This window comes from Manacus candei, unplaced genomic scaffold (assembly GCF_025592945.1).
Source record: "Manacus candei isolate 608988 ecotype Guabito, Panama unplaced genomic scaffold, ASM2559294v1 h1tg000123l, whole genome shotgun sequence".
Lineage (NCBI taxonomy): Eukaryota > Metazoa > Chordata > Aves > Passeriformes > Pipridae > Manacus > Manacus candei.
In genome coordinates, this window is record NW_026138171.1 from 489857 (window position 1) to 509868 (window position 20012).

Consider the following 20012-nt stretch of genomic DNA (forward strand, 5'->3'; position numbering starts at 1 on the left):
CCTTCCCAAGGGAAAAGAGTCCCTGAGCAACAAGGAAATCAGGGACCAGGAGGTAGGATGGGATTGGGAAAAGGAATTCCAGCCAATTTGTCCTTCCCAACACCAGAGAGTCCCTGAGCTCCAAGGAAACCAAGTGCCAGGAGGTAGGATGGGATTGGGAAAGGGAATTCCTGCCTTTGTCCTTCCCGAGGGGAAAGAGTCCCTGAGCAACAAGGAAGTCAAGCACCAGGAGGTAGGATGGGCTTGGGAAAAGCAGCCAATTCCAGCCAATTTGTCCTTCCTGAGGGAAAAGAGTCTCTGAGCTCCAAGGAAATCGAGCTCCAGGAGGTAGGGTGGGATTAGGAAAGGGAATTCCTGCCTTTGTCCTTCCCAAGGGAAAAGATTCCCTGAGCAACAAGGAAGTCGAGCACCAGGAGGTAGGATGGGATTGGGAAAAGGAATTCCTGCCTTTGTCCTTCCCAAGGGAAAAGAGTCCCTGAGCAACAAGGAAGTCGAACACCAGGAGGTAGGGTGGGATTGGGAAAAGGAATTCCTGCCTTTGTCCTTTAGGGAAAAGAGTCCCAACCATCCACAGGAGGCCAGATCTTCCCGTGCACTTCCACCCCCAACCCCCAAATTTCCACCTGGGTTAGGAGTGGGAAAAGGTGGATTCCTGTCTCCCAAGCCACTGTGGAATTCATCTTGGGAGATGCCAAACTCTTCCCAACATTCTGGAATCCCTGCAGTAATTCCATGGTCAGATTCCTGGTAAAACTGAGGAACTTCCTCCTAAAACTCCTGGCACTTGGCAACGAACCCAGCCCAAAAAAAGGGTGATGGCAACAACCCTGTCCTGCCCAGCTGGTTGGGGAATCCCTCTGCCAGATGTTCTCCCACTTTTAGGCAGGAAAATCCTAATCCTAAACCTTGGCTTGCCTTTTTCCTTGGACAAATCCTCTGGAGACACCACCTGGAGCAGCCCCCTGGGATGTGCCAGAGCAGGGATTTCAAAGGCCCTAAAAATATTCCCTTTGACTCAGGAGGGGCAGGGCTGGGAAAGCTTTGGAATTCCCAGCTGAGGACAGGATGGACATCCTGGGAACCAGAAAGGCTCTTTCCCAGAAATCCTGGCATTAAAAATGACCCTGAGTGCTTTGTCCCCTTCCTCCCAGGCCATATATGAGATGTCCAGGGGAGAGCAGGACCTGATTGAAGACCTCAAACTCGCCAGGAAGGTGAGTTTGGGGCTTTTTTGGGGGGACTTTTTTTTTGCAGCCAGAAATCCTGTCCCAGATAACAGGGGCAAACGTTGGGGGGGAGCTTTATCCGACCCCGAATCCCACAGCTTGGAAGCTGGACTGGAAAATGGATGTGATGGCAACAAACCCAACCAAAAAAAAAAAGGGTGATGGCAACAAACCCAGCCAAAAAAAAAAAGGGTGATGGCAACAAAAAAAAAAAGGTGATGGGAACAAACCCAACCAAAAAAAAGGGTGATGGCAACAAACCCAACCAAAAAAAAGGGTGATGGCAACAAACCCAACCAAAAAAAAAAGGGTGATGGCAACAAACCCAACCAAAAAAAAGGGTGATGGGAACAAACCCAACAAAAAAAAGGGTGATGGCAACAAACCCAGCCAAAAAAAAAGGGTGATGGGAACAAACCCAACAAAAAAAAGGGTGATGGCAACAAACCCAGCCAAAAAAAAAGGGTGATGGGAACAAACCCAACCAAAAAAAAGGGTGATGGGAACAAACCCAACCAAAAAAAAGGGTGATGGCAACAAACCCAACCAAAAAAAAGGGTGATGGCAACAAACCCAACCAAAAAAAAAGGGTGATGGCAACAAACCCAACCAAAAAAAAGGGTGATGGGAACAAACCCAACCCAAAAAAAAGGGTGATGGCAACAAACCCAACCAAAAAAAAGGGTGATGGGAACAAACCCAGCCAAAAAAAAGGGTGATGGGAACAAACCCAACCAAAAAAAAGGGTGATGGCAACAAACCCAGCCAAAAAAAAGGGTGATGGCAACAAACCCAACCAAAAAAAAGGGTGATGGCAACAAACCCAACCAAAAAAAAGGGTGATGGCAACAAACCCAGCCAAAAAAAAGGGTGATGGCAACAAACCCAACCAAAAAAAAGGGTGATGGCAACAAACCCAGCCAAAAAAAAAGGGTGATGGCAACAAAACCAGACAAAAAAAAAAGGGTGATGGCAACAAAACCAGACAAAAAAAAAAGGGTGATGGCAACAAAACCAACCAAAAAAAAGAGAGGGTGATGGCAACAAACCCAACCAAAAAAAAGGGTGATGGGAACAAACCCAGCCAAAAAAAAGGGTGATGGGAACAAACCCAGCCAAAAAAAAGGGTGATGGCAACAAACCCAACCAAAAAAAAGGGTGATGGCAACAAACCCAACCAAAAAAAAGGGTGATGGCAACAAACCCAACCAAAAAAAGGGTGATGGCAACAAACCTTGCAGTCCTGCCCAGCTGGTTGGGGAGTCCCTCTGCCAGATGTTCTCCCACTTCAGGCAGTGAAGTCCTCAACACCTTCCCACAGACCCTTTTAACCTCCAGGTCTCTGGATTTCACTCCACCTTGTGCTCCTCTCTGGTTTAAATTGGCAGGTTTGGGGAATGTTCAGGCTGGGATATGTTGTAACAGTGGCATTCTTTGACAGGCCTACCACGATCCCATGCTCAAACTGTCCATCATGTCCGAGGAGGAGCTCACCCACATCTTTGGGGACTTGGATTCCTACATCCCCCTGCACGAGGGTAAGAGCAGTTTGGGGTCATTTGCTGACCAGGAGTTCCCCCCTGGGAATTGTCACAATTCCTGATGTGTTTGTGTTTCAATTCCAGACTTATTGGCAAGTTTAGGAGAGGCAACAAAACCGGACGGGACGGTGGAGCAGATTGGGCCCATTCTTGTGAAGTGGGTGAGTTCCCAACCTGGGGACAACGGGCTAAAACTGAGCTTAGGGAGTGTTTAAAGCCAACAACTGGGGGGTTTTGTGGCCTCAGGCACAAATTGGAAGGGAAATCCTGGTTGTCTGGAGAACAGTGGGACTCCCTCAGCTGTGATGGGCCCTGATTTCACCCTGGAGACAGACCCTGGTGTGCCTGCAGTTGTTTGGGATTGGTGTTTGGGTGTCTGTGTCTGCTGGGCTCTTTGTCACCGGTGTCACTCGGTGTCTTGTCACCGGTAATCCAAACTACCAGAGCTTCCAAGGCTCCACATGTAGGGTGTCCCTGCTCCCACAGCACCCCAGGTACTGACAGGATACTCCTTAGGTTTCCTTATTGGGAAAAGTAGCACAGTAAGTAATCACAGAATGATAGAATCAGAGAATCAGCTGGGTTGGAAAAGCCCTCCGAGATCCTCCAGTCCAACCCTTGATCCAACCCCGCTGTGGTTCCCAGCCCATGGCACTGATGCCACATCCAGTCTGTCCTTAAACACCTCCAGGGATGGAGAATCCCCCACTTCCCTGGGCAGCCCATTCCAATGGCTGAGCACCCTCTCTGCAAAGAAATTCTTCCTGATATCCAACCTAACCCTCCCCTGGCACAGCTGAAGACCGAGCCCTCTTGTCTTGCTGATGGTTGCCTGGGAAAAGAGCCCAACCCCCCCCGGCTCCCCCCTCCTGGCAGGGAGTTGCAGAGAGTGAGGAGGTCTCCCCTGAGCCTCCTCCTCTCCAGGCTGAGCCCCCCCAGCTCCCTCAGCCTCTCCTCCCAGCACTTGGGCTCCAGTCCCTTCCCCAGCCTGGCTGCTCTTCTCTGCCCCTGCTCCAGCCCCTCCAGGGCCTTCCTGAGCTCAGGGCCCAGAGCTGGACACAGCACTCCAGGGGTGGCCTCCCCAGTGCTGAGTCCAGGGGCAGAATCACTTCCCTGGACCTGTTGGCCACCCTGTTCCTGAGCCAGGCCAGGATCCATTGGCCCTCTTGCCCCCCTGGCCACACTCTGGCTCATGTTCAGCTCCCTGCCCAGCCCAACTCCCAGCTCCCTTCCTGCCTGGCTGCTCTCCAGCCCCTCTGGCCCAGCCTGCAGCTACAGGGGCTTCTTGTGGCCAAAGGGCAGGACCCGGCCCTTGCCCAAATGCGACACCTTAACGTGATTTGCTTTTCCCGCCTGGAATTGACTCCTGGATGTCCCGTTCCCTGCAGCTCCCACGGCTCCACGCCTACAAAGGCTACTGCAGCAACCAGCTGGCAGCCAAGGCCCTGCTGGACCAGAAGAAGCAGGACAGGAGAGTCCAGGACTTCCTGCAGCGCTGCCTGGAGTCTCCCTTCAGCCGCAAGCTGGACCTCTGGAGCTTCCTGGACATCCCCCGGAGCCGGCTGGTGAAGTACCCGCTGCTCCTCAAGGAGATCCTGCGGCACACGCCCAAGGACCATCCCGACATCCACATCCTGGAGGAGGCCGTAAGTGAGGGCGGCTCCGACGGGAACACGTTCCTTTGGAGCTGCGGGAAACTCCCTTAAACCCTGGGGCATCTCACCTGGTGTTAACTCGGGGTTGAACCGGATTTCCCTGAGGGTTTGAGGTTCCCAGTGCCTGGGTGGGTTTATGGCAGACACAAACCCGTGAGTCACCCTCTCCGAGAGGAAGTGAGGGATCAATCCCCAGGAATTCCATTGCCTGGAGCTCTGAAGCGGCACCTACCAGGAAGAAGCCCGTGCACGGGTCACTGTTAATCATCCCTTTGCTGATTAACAAATTCATGTGCTGTTGCAGATATCCATAATCCAAGGGGTCCTCTCCGACATCAACCTGAAGAAGGGCGAGTCCGAGTGCCAGTACTACATCGACAAGCTGGAATACCTGGATGAGAAGCAGAAGGATCCCAGGATTGAAAGCAGCAAAGCCCTGCTGTGCCACGGGGAGCTGAAGAATAAAAATGGACATGTGAGTCCCTCCTGCTCCTGGGAATTCATTCTCAAGGGGGAATTCATTCTCAAGTTCAGACTGGGAGCCTTCACTCCTTTGGGATGGTTTAGACTCGGGGCTAAGTTTAAAAAAGCAGAGGAGAAAGCCCTTGGTGGCAGCCCGGATTTTGGGGTGGGAGGGAAAGTTTCCTTGCTGGCAGCTCCACAGTTGGCCTTGGGAAGCTGGAGAACAATGAGCACAAAAGGGAGCACAGCAAGTGCTCTCCATCCCCAGGGATTTCCTGCCCCTGTTTGCTTTCAGGTGCTCGGACACGGCCCTTCAGGAGCTCTGCTCCAAACAAAAGGCTTCCTGCAAAGGCCTCTTTGGCTTGGAACTGAGCTCAACCAGGAGTTTTATCTCCCCCTGGACTCCAGGGATTGCTGCCTTTTGTGCTGCCCTGGTTTAAAACATCAAATCTTTCCATGTTCTCTTTTTTTTTTTTTTTTTTTTTGTTGTTAATTGGAGGATTGTTTGGGTTTTTTGTATTTTTATTTAATTTGGCTGTTGCATTTCTGCACACGGGGCGGTTTTGTGTTGCCAGAACAGATAATTGCTCCTAATCACCCTCTCCTTGGCATCTGTAAATCAGAATCCCAGGGCTGAGGATCAATAAAACAATAAAAAGCCGTTGAGGTAATTCCTTTCTGTGCCAGAACTCTGAGAGACTCACAAACTTATCGTGGGTGAAACCACAGATAAGGCAGCCCTGGGTCCCAGAGGGGGGAGGATGTTTGACCTCAGGGAACACGAGGCTTTGCTGACACCCCAACGTGCTTTTCCTCCCCCTTTTTCCAGAAGCTCTACGTGTTCCTCTTCCAAGACATCCTGGTGCTGACCCGGCCGGTGACGCGCAACGAGCGCCAGGCCTTCCAGGTGTACCGGCAGCCCATCCCCGTGCAGGACCTGCTCCTGGAGGACCTCCAGGACGGGGATGTGAAGATGGGGGGATCCTTCCGAGGGGCCTTCGGCAACTCCGACAAAGGTACCGACCAAACCGGGTGGGAAGGCGCCTGTTCCGATCGGATCCAGGGGGTGTTTGGGGGGGATTCTGAATCCAAAAAATTGGGAATAAAGAAAACTGCCCAGAGACTCTTGATCTTTGAGCAGCAAAGGTGTTTATTGGCAGCGCTGAGAGCAAACTGGACAAGCTTGCTCGACTTGAAAGTGCAAACCCAAGCCATTTTATCCACTTTGGGTACATGGTTACATCATTTATTAGATATATTAATAAGCAGGCTGGTCTCTGGGTGGAGTCTTTCCAGACATGCCCAGTCTTCTGCTCTGGGGTCTTCTCCTCAAGCCTTCACCCCTCTGGTGGTTTCCATGGACATCTCCCTCAATTTGACCTCTTCAATGAGGTGCCCTGAATTCTTCAAGCTTGCAAAATCCTGGCTCTGGGCCTTCTAGATCTTATTCAAACCTCTAGTTTACCTAATTTATTACTGTGTGTGTACTACTCTGTTCTTTCTATAATAAGGCCTTTGGTCCAGTGAGCAGAACAGAACATGAGATTATCCAGTGCTCCTAAAATGTTCTTCCAGCAGAACAGGTGTTGGGGTTTCTTAGCAGGCCAAGACATCTCAGTTAACTCTTTTAGGCCTGGCTCCTGTTTCAGTTTCAGGCACTTTTCCCAAAGCAGAGGCACCCATGGAATCTCTAAATCCCAAGCTGGGAGCTGACATGTTTTCCTCCAGCCAAGAACATCTTCCAGGTGCAATTCCAGGATTCCATGCTGGGCCATTCCCACACGGTGCAGGCCAATGTTCTTATGTTGTCATCTCCTGCAGACCTCTCATTTTTGTTTGCAGTAATTTTAAAATGGGGGTGATCTATATAAATGAGAGCTTTTTTTAAAAAAACCCAAACAACAGCAACCAAGAAGGTCGGGTGTGACAGGTTCTGTCCCAGTTGTTTTGTAGCTTTTACTGAGTCCCCTGACCCATGAAAAAGTTCCTGTTAGGGGAAAAATCTCAATTTCCAGTCTTGGCATTCTCCTGATCCCTACATTTTTCACAGGCTGTGAATTTGGGATGCAGATTGAAATGAACTGGTGTGGTCATATTTTAGCTTTGTCTGTCCTGGGACAGTGCTGCTGGCAGGGCTGGATTCATAACAGCAGCTCTCCAAGGCTTGACAGTGAAGCCTCCCTGGTAGCTGCTGCCATCCTAATCCAAGGTAAAACTGATGCCCTGACGTGGAACAGGAGAACTGACTGCCCCATAGAAGACAAAAATTTCCTTTTAACAGCAGAAGATTCCCTTAGCAGGCCAAGACATCTCAGTTCACTCTTTCAGGCCTGGCTCCTGTTTCAGTTTCAGGCACTTTCCCCCAAAGCAGAGGCACCCATGGAATCTCTGACGTGTTTTCCCCCCCATTTTCCCCAGCCAAGAACATCTTCCAGGTGTGATTCCAGGATTCCATGCTGGGCCATTCCCACACGCTGCAGGCCAATGTTCTTATGTTGTCATCTCCTGCAGACCTCTCATTTTTGTTTGCAGTAATTTTAAAATGGGGGTAATCTATGTAAATGAGAGCTTTTTTTTAAAAAAAAACCAAACAACAGAAGCCAAGAAGGTCGGGTGTGACAGGTGGTTTTGTAGCTTTTACTGAGTACCCTGACCCACAAAAAAGTTCCTTTTAGGGAAAAATCTCAATTTCCAGTCTTGGCACTCTCCTGATCCCTACATTTTCCATAGGCTGTGAATTTGGGATGCAGATTGAAATGAACTGGTGTGGTCATATTTTAGCAGTTTTAGCTTTGTCTGTCCAGGGACAGTGCTGCTGGCAGGGCTGGATTCATAATAGCAGCTCTCCAAGGCTTGACAGTGAAGCCTCCCTGGTAGCTGCTGCCATCCTAATCCAAGGTAAAACTGATGCCCTGACGTGGAACAGGAGAACTGACTGCCCCACAGAAGACAAAAATTTCCTTTTAACAGCAGAAGATTCCCTTAGCAGGCCAAGACATCTCAGTTCACTCTTTCAGGCCTGGCTCCTGTCTCAGTTTAAGGCACTTTCCCCCAAAGCAGAGGCACCCATGGAATCTCTGACGTGTTTTCCCCCCCGTTCTCTCCAGCCAAGAACATCTTCCGGGTGCGATTCCAGGACTCGGGGCCGGGCCATTCCCACACGCTGCAGGCCAACGACGTGTTCCACAAGCAGCAGTGGGTGAACTGCATCCGCGGCGCCATCGCCCCCTTCCAGAGCTCCACGGCCCCCTTCCAGAGCTCCACGGCCCCCTCCGAGCTCCAGGAGCTGCCGGAGCTGCGCGAGGAATCCGAGGAGAACAACCCCTCGGTGCCCAACGTCCCGGCCCGCCGGCGCCGCTCCGGAACGTCCCACATGGAGCTGGACGAGGGCGCCTCCGGCCTGGACTCGGGGGAATCCAGAGCAGGGGGGAAAGCCCCCAGAGCCTCGGCCGGGCTGAGGAGATCCAGGGAGAAGCGGAAAGAAACGCTGGTGTAGGGAGAAGAGGAGCCCTGGAGGGGGTTCCTTCCCTCCTTCCCGGAGGGAAAACTGTTTATTTATAAATAACGCCGTGGACATTTGTGGGGTCGGGGCAGATCCCGGGGTTCTGTTGGAATGGCAGCTACTTGGTGTTCAACTCGGGGGGCTGGTTTTTACACAGGGAAAAACCCTCAGGCAAATCCCAAAGCTGGGCTCTCCTCCTGAAGGGGGGAGAGCCTTTCAAAGTGGAGTCACTTTGTGTGTTGTGGCAACCCACGCAGATTTCCATGGAAAAACCAAAAAAACAAAAACCCCAAACCCAGCCCCCAGGTCCAACAGGTTCTCCATTTACCTACTGGAATCTTTTCACCTTCCCTTTGTACATTCCTCGTTTTCGCTCTTGGATCCTGCCAACTATTTAATTATTTTTGTTTTCAGTAGTTTTTTTTTTGTTGTTGTTGTTGTTGTGTCAAGTTTGGGATTTGGGATTTTTTTTCGGTTGTTTTTGTTTTCTTTGGGGGTTTTTTCCCCCCCCTTTTTTTTTTTTTTAACTTTTTGTATTTTGTTTGTCCAGACTTGGCATTATTTTTTTTTCCTTCCCAGTTACTCGATCCTTCGTGCTCCGGAAGGGAGGGATGTGTGTGTGTGTGTGCATCCACAGCATTCCCCATGGAACGAGCAATCCAGAGGCTGAGGGAGGAGGAGGGAGTTCCTCCAGGGTGTAGGAAGGTTGTAGGGACGTTGTAGAGGGTTTTGGGAGGGAGAGAGGAGCAGTAGAGGGGAGTAGCAGCGAGCGGAGGTAGATTTTGTGTTACCGTTGCCTTTTGGGAATGAAACCCCTTCCCGTGGGAATGAAACCCCTTCCCGTGGGAAGGCAGGACTGGAGGGGCAACCCAGGGGATTCCTGCATGTGGTAGAAAGGTAGAGAAGAGGAAGAGTTTGAGGTGTAGGGAGAGGAATGTTGTAAATACTCCGACTGCCAGAGAGCCAGGCGGGGGATCCGGCCCGGAAATCCCACCCGGACATCCCACCATCCCAGCGCCTGGAATTGCGTGGCCTGTGCCGTGTGTGGCCATTGGGAGAGGGGAGGAGGGTGCACATGGACAGCTCTGTAAATGTCTTGTACAGTTCCAGTGCCAAGAACATTAAATTCCTGATGCCTCTCTCCCTCTCTCCTGCCTCCTCCTGTCGCTGCTGGGAGGGATCCGGGATGGGGTGGGATAACACGGAGCTCCTCTGGGATCCTGGGTCCTCCTGCCGTGCTTCCAGTGCCCAGGAGGGCAGGAGTTCAGTGTTTAGGGAGGAAAAATGGAGCAGTGGGATTCTCCTCACTTCCCTGACACCCTTTGCTTATGGAAAAGTTTAGCAAATATCTAGGAATCCCGTTCTCCAGGAATCTTGGGAAGGGGGATCCCACTGGGGACATCTGGTTATATCACCAGGATAAATCCCTCCAGTCTCCACAGCCCTTCCCAAAAACCCGTGGCCTGACCATGTGTTGGGAATATCTGGGCACAGCTGCAACTCCCGGGAAGAGCTGCCCTGGGATCCGCAGGGAAGGAGCAGCTGGAATTTTAGGGACGGGTTTTACAGCTGAGCTTTGTCCTGTTTCGATTTAGAGGGGACTCAGCCCTTCCCAAGCAGGGAAGGGGCTGCTGGGTGTGAAATTTGGGATTTGGGATAGGCAGAGCTGGGGGGTGATCCCACAGGGGCTGCTGGGTGTGAAATTTGGGATTTGGGAGAGGCTGAGCTGGGGGGTGATCCCACAGCGGCTGCAGGGGCATCCAGGGGCTGCTGGGGGGGAAATTTGGGATTTGGGATAGGCAGAGCTGGGAGGTGATCCCACAGTGGCTGCAGGGGCATCCAGGGGCTGCTGGGGGGGAAATTTGGGATTTGGGAGAGGCTGAGCTGGGGGGTGATCCCACAGCAGCTGCAGGGACATCTGGGGGCTGCTGGGGGGGAAATTTGGGATTCGGGGGCTTGCTTCAGCCACTGTTTCCAGTGAGGTTCCCAAAGCCAAGGCAGAGCTGTGGAGTCTCTGGTTTTCCAGAAGGTGGTTTTCCAGCTTCTCCTGTGAAAATAAAAGGCAGTAGTTATGCTGGGACTCAGGGCTTGATCCCAAGGGAGAGGAAATCCTGGATCCTGCCGGGCCTCCGGGCTCAGCCTTCGTCTCATCCCTCAGCCAACGGCAAATTAGCCAAGAACTTCCCTTCCTTTGGAAGTGAGGCCCCGATTCCTGGTGGTTCCCATCCCTAAGGAATGTGCAGACACCGCAGCCGGCCCTGGCTGGGCCAGACTAAACAAGCTTTCCAGGCTTTCCTGGTTTCCTCCCAGCCCGAATTCCAGGGGGTCCCGGCCTGGCCTCTCCCTGTCTGTGCTGCTGGACCTTCATCCCGTGGATGGGGACACCCTGGGACACAGCGGGGCGGGATTCCCGAGGGCAGGGCGGGATTCCCGGGGGCAGGGGGGGATTCCCGAGGGCAGGGCGGGATTCCCGGGGGCAGGGCGGGATTCCCGGGGGCAGGGGGGGATTCCCGGGGGCAGGGGGGGAGCTGGACCAGCCCCAATCCCGAGGAGCCCCTCCAGCCTGGCCCCATGGAACGGGAAGGTGTCCATGGCCAGGGATGTGTGTGGGCAGCTCCACCCCGGAGCAGCTCCCTCTGGATCCACCCGGCTCCGGAGCCACGTGTGGAGTGGAGCCGAGGCCTCCAAGGATAACAGGTGAGACCTTCCCGGAGTCGGGATCAGGGGCACAGTGGGGCTCATCCCTCTATCCCAACAACTCCCCAGCACCCCAATCCCAAACTCCTCTTCCACGGGGACATCTCTGCCAGGCCCAAAGGTGGGATCAGCGTTCCTTGGCTTGGGCTGGAAAAGCCTGGATTTAGGATCTGCCCTGGAGGCTCCACAGCTCCCCCTTGGCTTTGGGAACCCCGCTGGAAACAGTGGCTAAAGCCCCTGAATCCCAAATTTCCCACCCAGCAGCCCCTGGATGCCCCTGCAGCCACTGTGGGATCACCCTTTGGCTCAGCCTCTCCCAAATCCCAAATTTCCCACTCAGCAGCCCCTGGCTGCCCCTGCAGCTGCTGTGGGATCACACCCCGGCTCAGCCTCTCCCGAATCCCAAATTTCCCACCCAGCAGCCACTGTGGGATCACCCTCTGGCTCAGCCTCTCCCAAATCCCACTTCCCACATTAAACCTCCGTGGAGTTCACGCCGGGTTTTGTGGAGGTTCCTCCCCATCCCCACTCGGGCTCCTGTGGGGCCCCTTGGAGGTTTCCCCGTCGGAGCCTTTCCCTCTCCTCCTCCAACTTTCCCTTTTTCCATGAATCCATCATCCTCCCCACGCCCCCTCCCGCTGCTCCGTCTGCAGACCCAGACCCAGACGTCTCCGCACATCTGGATTATCCAGCTGGGAGCTTTCAACCCTCTGGATCGGGGGGGGGAGTTTTTCCACCGTTCCCTGGATCAGACCCCTCGAATCCAGACGCCGGGGGCGGGACGAGCGGCGTCACCCGGAAAACTCCGTGTGAGGTTTTGAACGGCGGCCACTTCCAGCCTCCCTCCTTCCCTCCGGCTCCAGCTGGAGAAATCCCAGGAAAAGCAGCTGCCAGAACCCCCGGCAGCCGGAGGCTCCCGCTCCTGCCTCCCACCAGGGTGGTCTCTGCCCCCCCGTTCCACCCCACAGGATAAATAGGACTGGGCTGAGCACTGGGGGGTTTGTGGGCTGGAGGGGAGTTTATTGGGATAACGATCCTGCCGGGATAACGAGGGGCAGCGGAGCACAAAGTCAAGGGCTGGCTTGGAACTGCTTCCAGGGATTGGTGGGAATGTGGGAGGGGATGGGGGCTGGGCATGGCATGGGATGGGGTGGGGTGGGATGGGTGCTGGGGATGGGGATGGGATGGGATGGCATGGGATGGGATGGGATGGCATGGGATGGGTGCTGGGAATGGGGATGGGATGGGATGGCATGGGATGGGTGCTGGAAATGGGATGGGATGGGATGGGATGGGATGGGATGGGATGGGATGGGATGGGATGGGATGGGATGGGATGGGATGGGATGGTTTGGGATGGGATGGGATGGCATGGGATGGGATGGGATGGGGTGGGATGGGATGGGTGCTGGGAATGGGATGGGATGAGTGCTAGTTATGGGGAATAGGATGGGGTGGGTGCTGGTGATGGGAATGGGATGAGGTGGATGGGATGGGATGAGTGCTGGGAATGGGATAGGGTGGGAGTAGTGCTGCTCATGGAATGGGATGGGTGCTGGTGATGGGATGGGGTGGATGGGATGGGATGGGGTGGATGGGATGGGATGGGATGGGATGGGATGGGATGGGATGGGATGGGATGGGATGAGTGCTGGTTATGGGGAATGGGGTGGGTGCTGGGGATGGGATGGGTGCTGGGGATGAGATGGGATGGTGCTGGTGATGGGAATGGGATGAGGTTTATGGGATGGGATGAGCACTGGGAATGGGATAGGGTGGGATGATGCTGCTCATGGAATGGGATGGGTGATGGGGATGGGATGGGATGAGTGCTGGGAATGGGATAGGGTGGGATGAGTGCTGCTCATGGGATGGGTGATGGGGATGGGATGGGATGGGATGGAATGGAACGGAATGGGATGGGATGAGAGGCGATGGGTGCTGGCAGTGGGTGCTGGTCATGGGATGGGATGGGACGGATTGGGATAAGAAGCAGTGGGTGCTGGTCATGGAAGTGATGGAGAGGTGATGGGTGCTGGTCACGGGGATGGGATGGAATGGAATGGGATGGGAAGGGATGGGATGGGATGGGATGGGATGGGATGGGATGGGATGGGATGGGATGGGATGGGATGGGATGGGATGGGATGGGATGAAATGGAACAGAACGGGATGGAATGGAATGGGATGGGAAGGGATGGGATGGGATGAAATGGAACAGAACGGGATGGAATGCGATGGAATGGAATGGGATAGGACGGAATGAGAGGCAATGGGTGCTGACAGTAGGTGCTGGTCATGGGATGGGATGGGATGGGATGGGATGGGATGGGATGGGATGGGATGGGATGGGATGGGATGGGATGGGATGGGAGGAAATGGAGGAGCTGCTCATGGGGAGATGATGGGAAGGAAGCAGCACTTCCAGTTCCACTCAGCACCGAGGGACCCCCCCGGGCAGAGCGACCCCTCCACCCTCAGCGAAGAGACCCCGGGACCCCCCACCCACCCACAACCCCCCAGGGCTTGAACCAACACCTGAACCCTCCACGGCCTCTCCTGATCCCGGAGATCCGTCGGTGTTCGCTTCTCCCAGACGGATTGGGATCAGCTCCCCCTCCCCTTGGATCCTGGCTCGGCTGCCCAGGGCCCTATCCCGGCATTTGGGGTTGGAGATGGTTAAACCTGGCTCAGCAGGGCAGTTGGGATTGGTTAAACCTGGCTCAGCAGGGCAGTTGGGATTGGTTAAACCTGGCTCAGCAGGGCAGCTGGGATTGGAGATGGTTAAACCTGGCTCAGAAGGGCGGTTGGGATTGGTTAAACCTGGCTCAGCAGGGCAGCTGGGATTGGAGATGGTTAAACCTGGCTCAGAAGGGCAGTTGGGATTGGTTAAACCTGGCTCAGCAGGGCAGTTGGGATTGGAGATGGTTAAACCTGGCTGAGCAGGGCAGTTGGGATTGGTTAAACCTGGCTCAGCAGGGCAGTTGGGATTGGTTAAACCTGGCTCAGCAGGACAATTGGAATTGGTTAAACCTGGCTCAGCAGGGCAGTTGGGATTGGTTAAACCTGGCTCAGCAGGGCAGTTGGGATTGGATCTGGTTAAACCTGGCTCAGCAGGGCAGTTGGGATTGGTTAAACCTGGCTCAGCGAGGCCGCTGTGGGCAATCCCACGGACAATCAGGGAGCAGCTCCTGGCACAGGAGGAGCTCCAGGGCCTCCCCTCCCCAGGCTCTGCCTCTCACCAGACCGGTTCCCAGCACGGATCACACAATTCCCTCTGGGAATCTCGGTGTTCCACATGCCCACGGTTTTATCCAGAGGAGCTTTTCCCACAGGAGGTGATCCCCCTCCCGGGTTTATCCCACCTGGAGCCCTCCCGTGTTCCTCAGCTGCCCCTTGGGTTGGATTCTCGAGGCCTTCCCTGCAAATCCCACAGCTCCGATTCCACGCTGGGTTAAACTGGGATAAACTGGTGCTGTTTCCCCGTTGCTGGGAAAGTCAAATTATCCCGGACTGCGGAACTTGGTCGGCTGGTCCTGCAACTCCGGGGCCGGGCTGGGCGAGGGCACGAGGGCTGTGGGAGCAGAGGAGAGAGGAAGGGAGGGAGGGAAGGAGGGAGGGAGGGAGGGCAAACGGATGTACGGATGGATGGGCAGATGGAGGGATGGGTGGATGGGTGGATGGATGGATGGAGGGATGATTGGGCAACTGGATGTATGGATGAATGGGCAGATGGTTGGAGGGATGGGTGGATGGATGGATGGATAAATGGATGGATAGATGGATGGATAAATGGATGGATAGATGGGTGGATGAATGGATGGATGGATGGGCAGATGGATGGATGGATGGAGGGATGACTGGGCATATGGATGGATGGAAGGATGGGTGGATGGATGGATGGATGGATGTTTGGGCAACTGGATGTACGGATGAATGGGCAGATGGTTGGAGGGATGGATGGATGGATGGATGGATGGGCAGATGGATGAATGGAGGGATAGATGGGCATATGGATGGATGGAGGGATGGGCAGATGGATGAATGGATGGATGGATGAATGGATGGATGAATGGATGGATACTTGAGTGTCACGGGCACATAGGGAAGGGGAAGGGAGAGAGAAACAGGTAAAGGGATGAGAATGTAAAATCATGGATGGATGGACAGATATTGGATGGGTGGGTGGATGACTGGGCAACAGGATGTATGGATGAATGGGCAGATGGTTGGAGGGATGGACAGATGGATGGGTGGATGATGGATGGATGGATGGATGGATGGATGAATGGATGGATACTTGAGTGTCACGGGCACATAGGGAAGGGGAAGGGAGGGAGAAACAGGTAAAGGGATGAGAATGTAAAATCATGGATGGATGGACAGATGTTGGATGGATGGGTGGGTGGATGGACGAACGGGCAATGGGATGGATGGATGGACGGATGGATGGACGGATGGATGGATGAGCAGATGGATGGCCACAGAAACAGCCCATCCTTTGTCCCCGACCCCTCCCGTCCATCAGAGTTGAGTCAAGCCACCGTCAGGACGTTCCAAGGTGGTGAATTCACCCTCAGGTGCCCCCTGAGTAACCCGGGCAGGCCTGGACACCCTCCCCTGGCACAGCCCCACGTCACCATCCCCGGGAGCCCCAGCCAGGCCCCACCATGACTCAGGGCTCCGTCAGCTCCGGGTGGGATCTGCCTGGACCTGCACGGGGAACCCTCCCTGGGCAGCTCCCACCCGCTGCCAACACCCCCGGGGTGGCCCCGGGGCTGGGGGGACCCTCTGACTCCCTGCAGACCCTTCCCACAGCTCCAAACCTCTCCAAAACTGCCTTAAAATTGGCAAAACCGGCACATTTCACCCCCACCCCTCTCAGCCCCTCCCCGAAACTGCCGCCAAATCCCTTAATTAGGGGGTTTGTCGGGATCCAGCTCCACGAGGTGCCACCAGCGGAGCAGTGGGGGTGTCCCCAAGGGGGTTGGGTGTCCCCAGGGGGTCAGGTGATCCTTCTCCTCCGGGCCAGCTCCCCCAGGACCCGCCCTGATCCGCAGGGAAGGAGCAGCTCGGATTTTAGGGACAGGTTTGACAGCTGAGCTTCGACCTGTGAAGCTGAGTTTTGATCCAGAGGGGACTCAGCCCTTCCCGAGCAGGGAGAAGCTGGAGATGCCACCAGCGGAGCAGCGGGGGTTGTCCCCAGGGAGTTGGGTGATCCTCCTCCTCCAACACCCCAAAATTCCCCTGCCTGCTGTGCCAGGATCCACCTGATCCATTCCTGAGGCTCAGCCTCTCCCAGTTCCTGCCTCCTCCTCCAACACCCCAAAACTCCAATGCTTGCTATGCCAGGATCCACCTGATCCATTCCTGAGGCTCAACCCCTCCCAGTTCCTCCTCCTCCAGCATCCCAAAACTTCCCTGCCTGCTGTAGATCCAACTGCTCCATTTCTGAGGCTCAGCTTCTCCCAGCTCCTGCCTCCTGCTCCTCCTCCAGCACCCCAAAATTCCCTGTTTGCTGCTGATCCAGCTGCTCCATTCCTGCCAGCTCAGCCTCTCTCAGCTCCTGCCTTCTCCTCCTCCTCCTCCAACACCCCAAAACTCCCCTGCCTGCTCTGTCAGGATCCAGCTGCTCCATTTCTGAGGCTCAGCCTCTCCCAGTTCCTCCCTCCTCCTCCAACACCCCAAAACTCCTGTTTGCTGCGGATCCAACTACTCTATCCCCGTGGCTCAGCCTCTCCCAACTCCTTCCTCTTCCTCCTCCTCCTCCAACACCCCAGAACTCCCCTCTTTGCTGTAGATCCAGCTACTCCATTCCCGAGGCTCTCCCAGTTCCTTCCTCCTCCTCCTCCAACACCCCAAAACTCCCCTGCCTGCTCTGCCAGGATCCAACTGCTCCATTCCTGAGGCTCAACCTCTCCCAACTCCTGCCTCCTTCTCCTCCAACACCCCAAAACTCCCCTGTTTACTGTGCATCCGTCTGCTCCATTCCTGAAGCTCTCCCAGTTCCTTCCTCCTCCTCCAACACCCCAAAACTCCCCTGCCTGCTGTGCCAGGATCCAGCTGCTCCATTCCCGCCAGCTCAACCTCTCCCAGTTCCTACCTCCTCCTCCAACACCCCAAAACTCCTGTTTGCTGAGCCAGGGTCCGGCTCATCCATCCCCGTGGCTCAGCCTCTCCCAGCTCCTCTTCCTCCTTCTCCAACACCCCAAAACTCCCCTCTTTGCTGTGCATCCAACTACTCCATTCCCGAGGCTCTCCCAGTTCCTTCCTCCTCCTCCTCCAACACCCCAAAACTCCCCTGCCTGCTGTGCCAGGATCCAACTGCTCCATTCCTGAGGCTCAGCCTCTCCCAGTTCCTTCCCCCTCCTCCTCCTCCTCCTCCTCCTTCTCCTCCTCCTGCTGCCGCCGCCTTAGGCAGAGGCAGCGCGGGACGTGCCGGGGCAGAGCGGGGAGCGCCATGGCCGAGCGGCTGTCGGAGGAGAAGATCGCCGAGTTCAAGGAGGCCTTTTCCCTCTTCGACCGGGACGGCGACGGCTCCATCACCACGCGGGAGCTCGGCACCGTCATGCGCTCACTGGGCCAGAACCCCACCGAGGCCGAGCTGCGGGACATGGTGGGCGAGGTGGACGCCGACGGCAGCGGCACCGTCGACTTCCCGGAGTTCCTGTCGCTGATGGCCAGGAGGATGCGGGACACGGACGGCGAGGAGGAGATCCGGGAGGCCTTCCGGGTCTTCGACAAGGACGGCAACGGCTACATCAGTGCGGCCGAGCTGCGGCACGTCATGACCAACCTGGGCGAGAAGCTGACGGACGAGGAGGTGGACGAGATGATCCGCGAGGCCGACTGCAACAACGACGGGCAGGTCAACTACGAGGAGTTCGTCAGGATGATGACGGAGAAGTGACTCCCAGCCCGGCTCCAGCCCCGCAGGTGGGTTTGGCTCGTGGGACGGGGTCGTCCCGCGCCCACTGGATGTTCCCTGACATCCCTGAGAACAATAATGGAATGTCCCTCCCCCCGTGTCCTGGCACTGCCGGTGCTTCCTTCGGCTTCTCCTTGGGATCCTGGATGGAAACAACCCCCCCCCAAATTATCCCGGGGCTGGATCAGCCCCCAGCCCCCGCCCCACCCCGATGGTCGCCCCAGGAATTGCATCTCCCCAATCCCATGGGTGGAAAAGTGGGGATTGGCGACCCCCATCCCACTCATGCCAGGGGGTGGGAAAATCCACATCTATGACCCCATCCTGCTCGTGCCAGGGGGTGGGAAAATCCATGTTCGTGACTCCATACCACTCATTCCAGGCGTTGGAAAAATCTGTCTATGGTCCCATCCCACTCATTCCAAGGGTTGGGAAAATTCATGCTTGTGGCCCCACCCTGCTCGTACCAGGGAGTGGGAAAATCCATGTTTGTGACCCCGTCCCACTCATTCCAGGGCTTGGAAAAATCCGTGTTTGTGGCCCCATCCCGCTAGTGCCAGGGGTTGAAAAAATCTGTGTCCGTGATCCCATGCTGCTCATGCCAGAGGCTGGGAAAATACATGTTTGTGGCCCCATCCTGCTCATGCCAGAAGTTGGAAAAATCTGCATTCATGGCCACATCCCACTCGTGCCAGGGGGTGGGAAAATCTGTGTCCATGGCCCCATCCCGCTCATTCCAGGGGTTGGAAAAATCTGTGTCCATGATCCCAACCACCTTGTGCTGGAGGTTGGGAAAATCCACATTCATGGCCCCATCCTGCTGATGCCACAGGCTGGAAAAATCCGTGTCCGTGGCCCCATCCCACTCATTCCAGGGGTTGGAAAAATCTGTGTCCATGACCCCATCCCGCCCTCCTCATACCAGAGGTTGGGAAAATCCATGTTCGTGGTGCTTTTATTTATTTATTTATTTATTTATTTATTTATTTATTTATTTATTTATTTATTTATTTTAATTTTTAATTCTTTTTTTTTTATTATTGTCCCTTCTTTTTTTTTTCCGTAGGGAGCGGAGGTTTCCCCGAGCCCCTCCGACCCCTCCCGCCTTCTCCACGCCATTCCAGGCTGGAAAAATCTCCCCCCACACCATTCCAGGCTGGAAAAATCCTCCTTGGTCCCGGTTGGAATGTTGGCAAGCAGGGTCTCCGTTGGATACGGGCGGGAGGGGGACTGGGATGCAGCTGGACACGGGATCCCCCAGGAGACATCTCATGTCCGTAGAGATTCCAGCGGCTACTGGATGTTCCCTGACACCCCTGAGTCCAATAAAGGAATGTCCCCCCATGTCCTGGTGCTACCGGTGCTTCCTTCGGCTTCTCCTTGGGATCCTGGATGGAAACAACCCCCCCCAGATTATTCCAGGGCTGGATCAACCCCGAGGTCGTCTCCATCCTCTTTCTCCTCTGGCCTTTTTCCCTGGAAAGATGCCCCTGGTGGGTGCTGGAGACCCTCCAGCTGCAGCCCCACGGATCGTGTCCGTCCCCATCCCAAATCCCCATCCCAAATCCCGTCGCTTTTGGGCTCTGCTGCCTCCACCCCCCGGATCCCAGGGAGAGCCTTTTCCCTCCTCCAAGGCGAGCTGGCCGCTGGATTTATCCCTGATAACAAATCCCAACCCATCCCAGATTTATCCCTGACAGTTAATCCCTGAGGGTCAATCCCAAAAATCAGCAGGATTCGCCTTTCCCGGTGGATCCACCCCGTGACTCTGTTTCCCCACAAACTCCCTTCCCATCCCGGTCTGGGATAATTCCCTGTAGGAACGTGGATTTCCATGGATCAAACCGTTGATTCCCGGTTTCCAACCGGGCCGGGCTGTTCCAGGGGGATTATACTGGCACCGGGAGCTCGGAGCCAGCGCGACGCCTCCATCCCCCATTCCCGGCCCTTCCCTGGGGCAGCTCTGGCAATCCCGGTTGTTTTCCCGGTGCTGGGAATGCC

General features: G+C 55.2%; 2 protein-coding genes across 3 annotated transcripts in view; both read left to right on the forward strand.

The window, feature by feature from the left end:
- NET1 (neuroepithelial cell transforming 1) overlaps positions 1 to 9527 on the forward strand; it is a 63467-nt gene extending 53940 nt beyond the window's left edge. For both annotated transcript variants that reach the window (XM_051770686.1, XM_051770687.1), the window contains 7 exons: positions 1152 to 1214; positions 2668 to 2764; positions 2852 to 2928; positions 4156 to 4413; positions 4727 to 4897; positions 5714 to 5900; positions 7992 to 9527. In XM_051770686.1, the coding sequence (XP_051626646.1) occupies positions 1152 to 1214; positions 2668 to 2764; positions 2852 to 2928; positions 4156 to 4413; positions 4727 to 4897; positions 5714 to 5900; positions 7992 to 8380 (1242 nt within the window). In that variant the 3' untranslated portion in view covers positions 8381 to 9527. The remainder of the gene's footprint in view (positions 1 to 1151; positions 1215 to 2667; positions 2765 to 2851; positions 2929 to 4155; positions 4414 to 4726; positions 4898 to 5713; positions 5901 to 7991) is intronic.
- A 7015-nt stretch (positions 9528 to 16542) lies between these two features.
- Positions 16543 to 19408, forward strand: LOC127462236 (calmodulin, striated muscle). The gene is made up of 2 exons (XM_051770685.1): positions 16543 to 18019; positions 19078 to 19408. Exon 1 carries the CDS (start codon positions 17544 to 17546, stop codon positions 17991 to 17993), a length of 450 nt encoding a protein of 149 aa, XP_051626645.1. The 5' UTR covers positions 16543 to 17543; the 3' UTR covers positions 17994 to 18019; positions 19078 to 19408.
- The last annotated feature ends 604 nt before the right edge of the window (positions 19409 to 20012 follow it).

What these genes read in the sequence shown, in the direction of transcription:
- LOC127462236 (XM_051770685.1), top strand. Translation starts at nt 17,544, where the DNA reads ATGGCCGAGCGGCTGTCGGAGGAGAAGATCGCCGAGTTCAAGGAGGCC.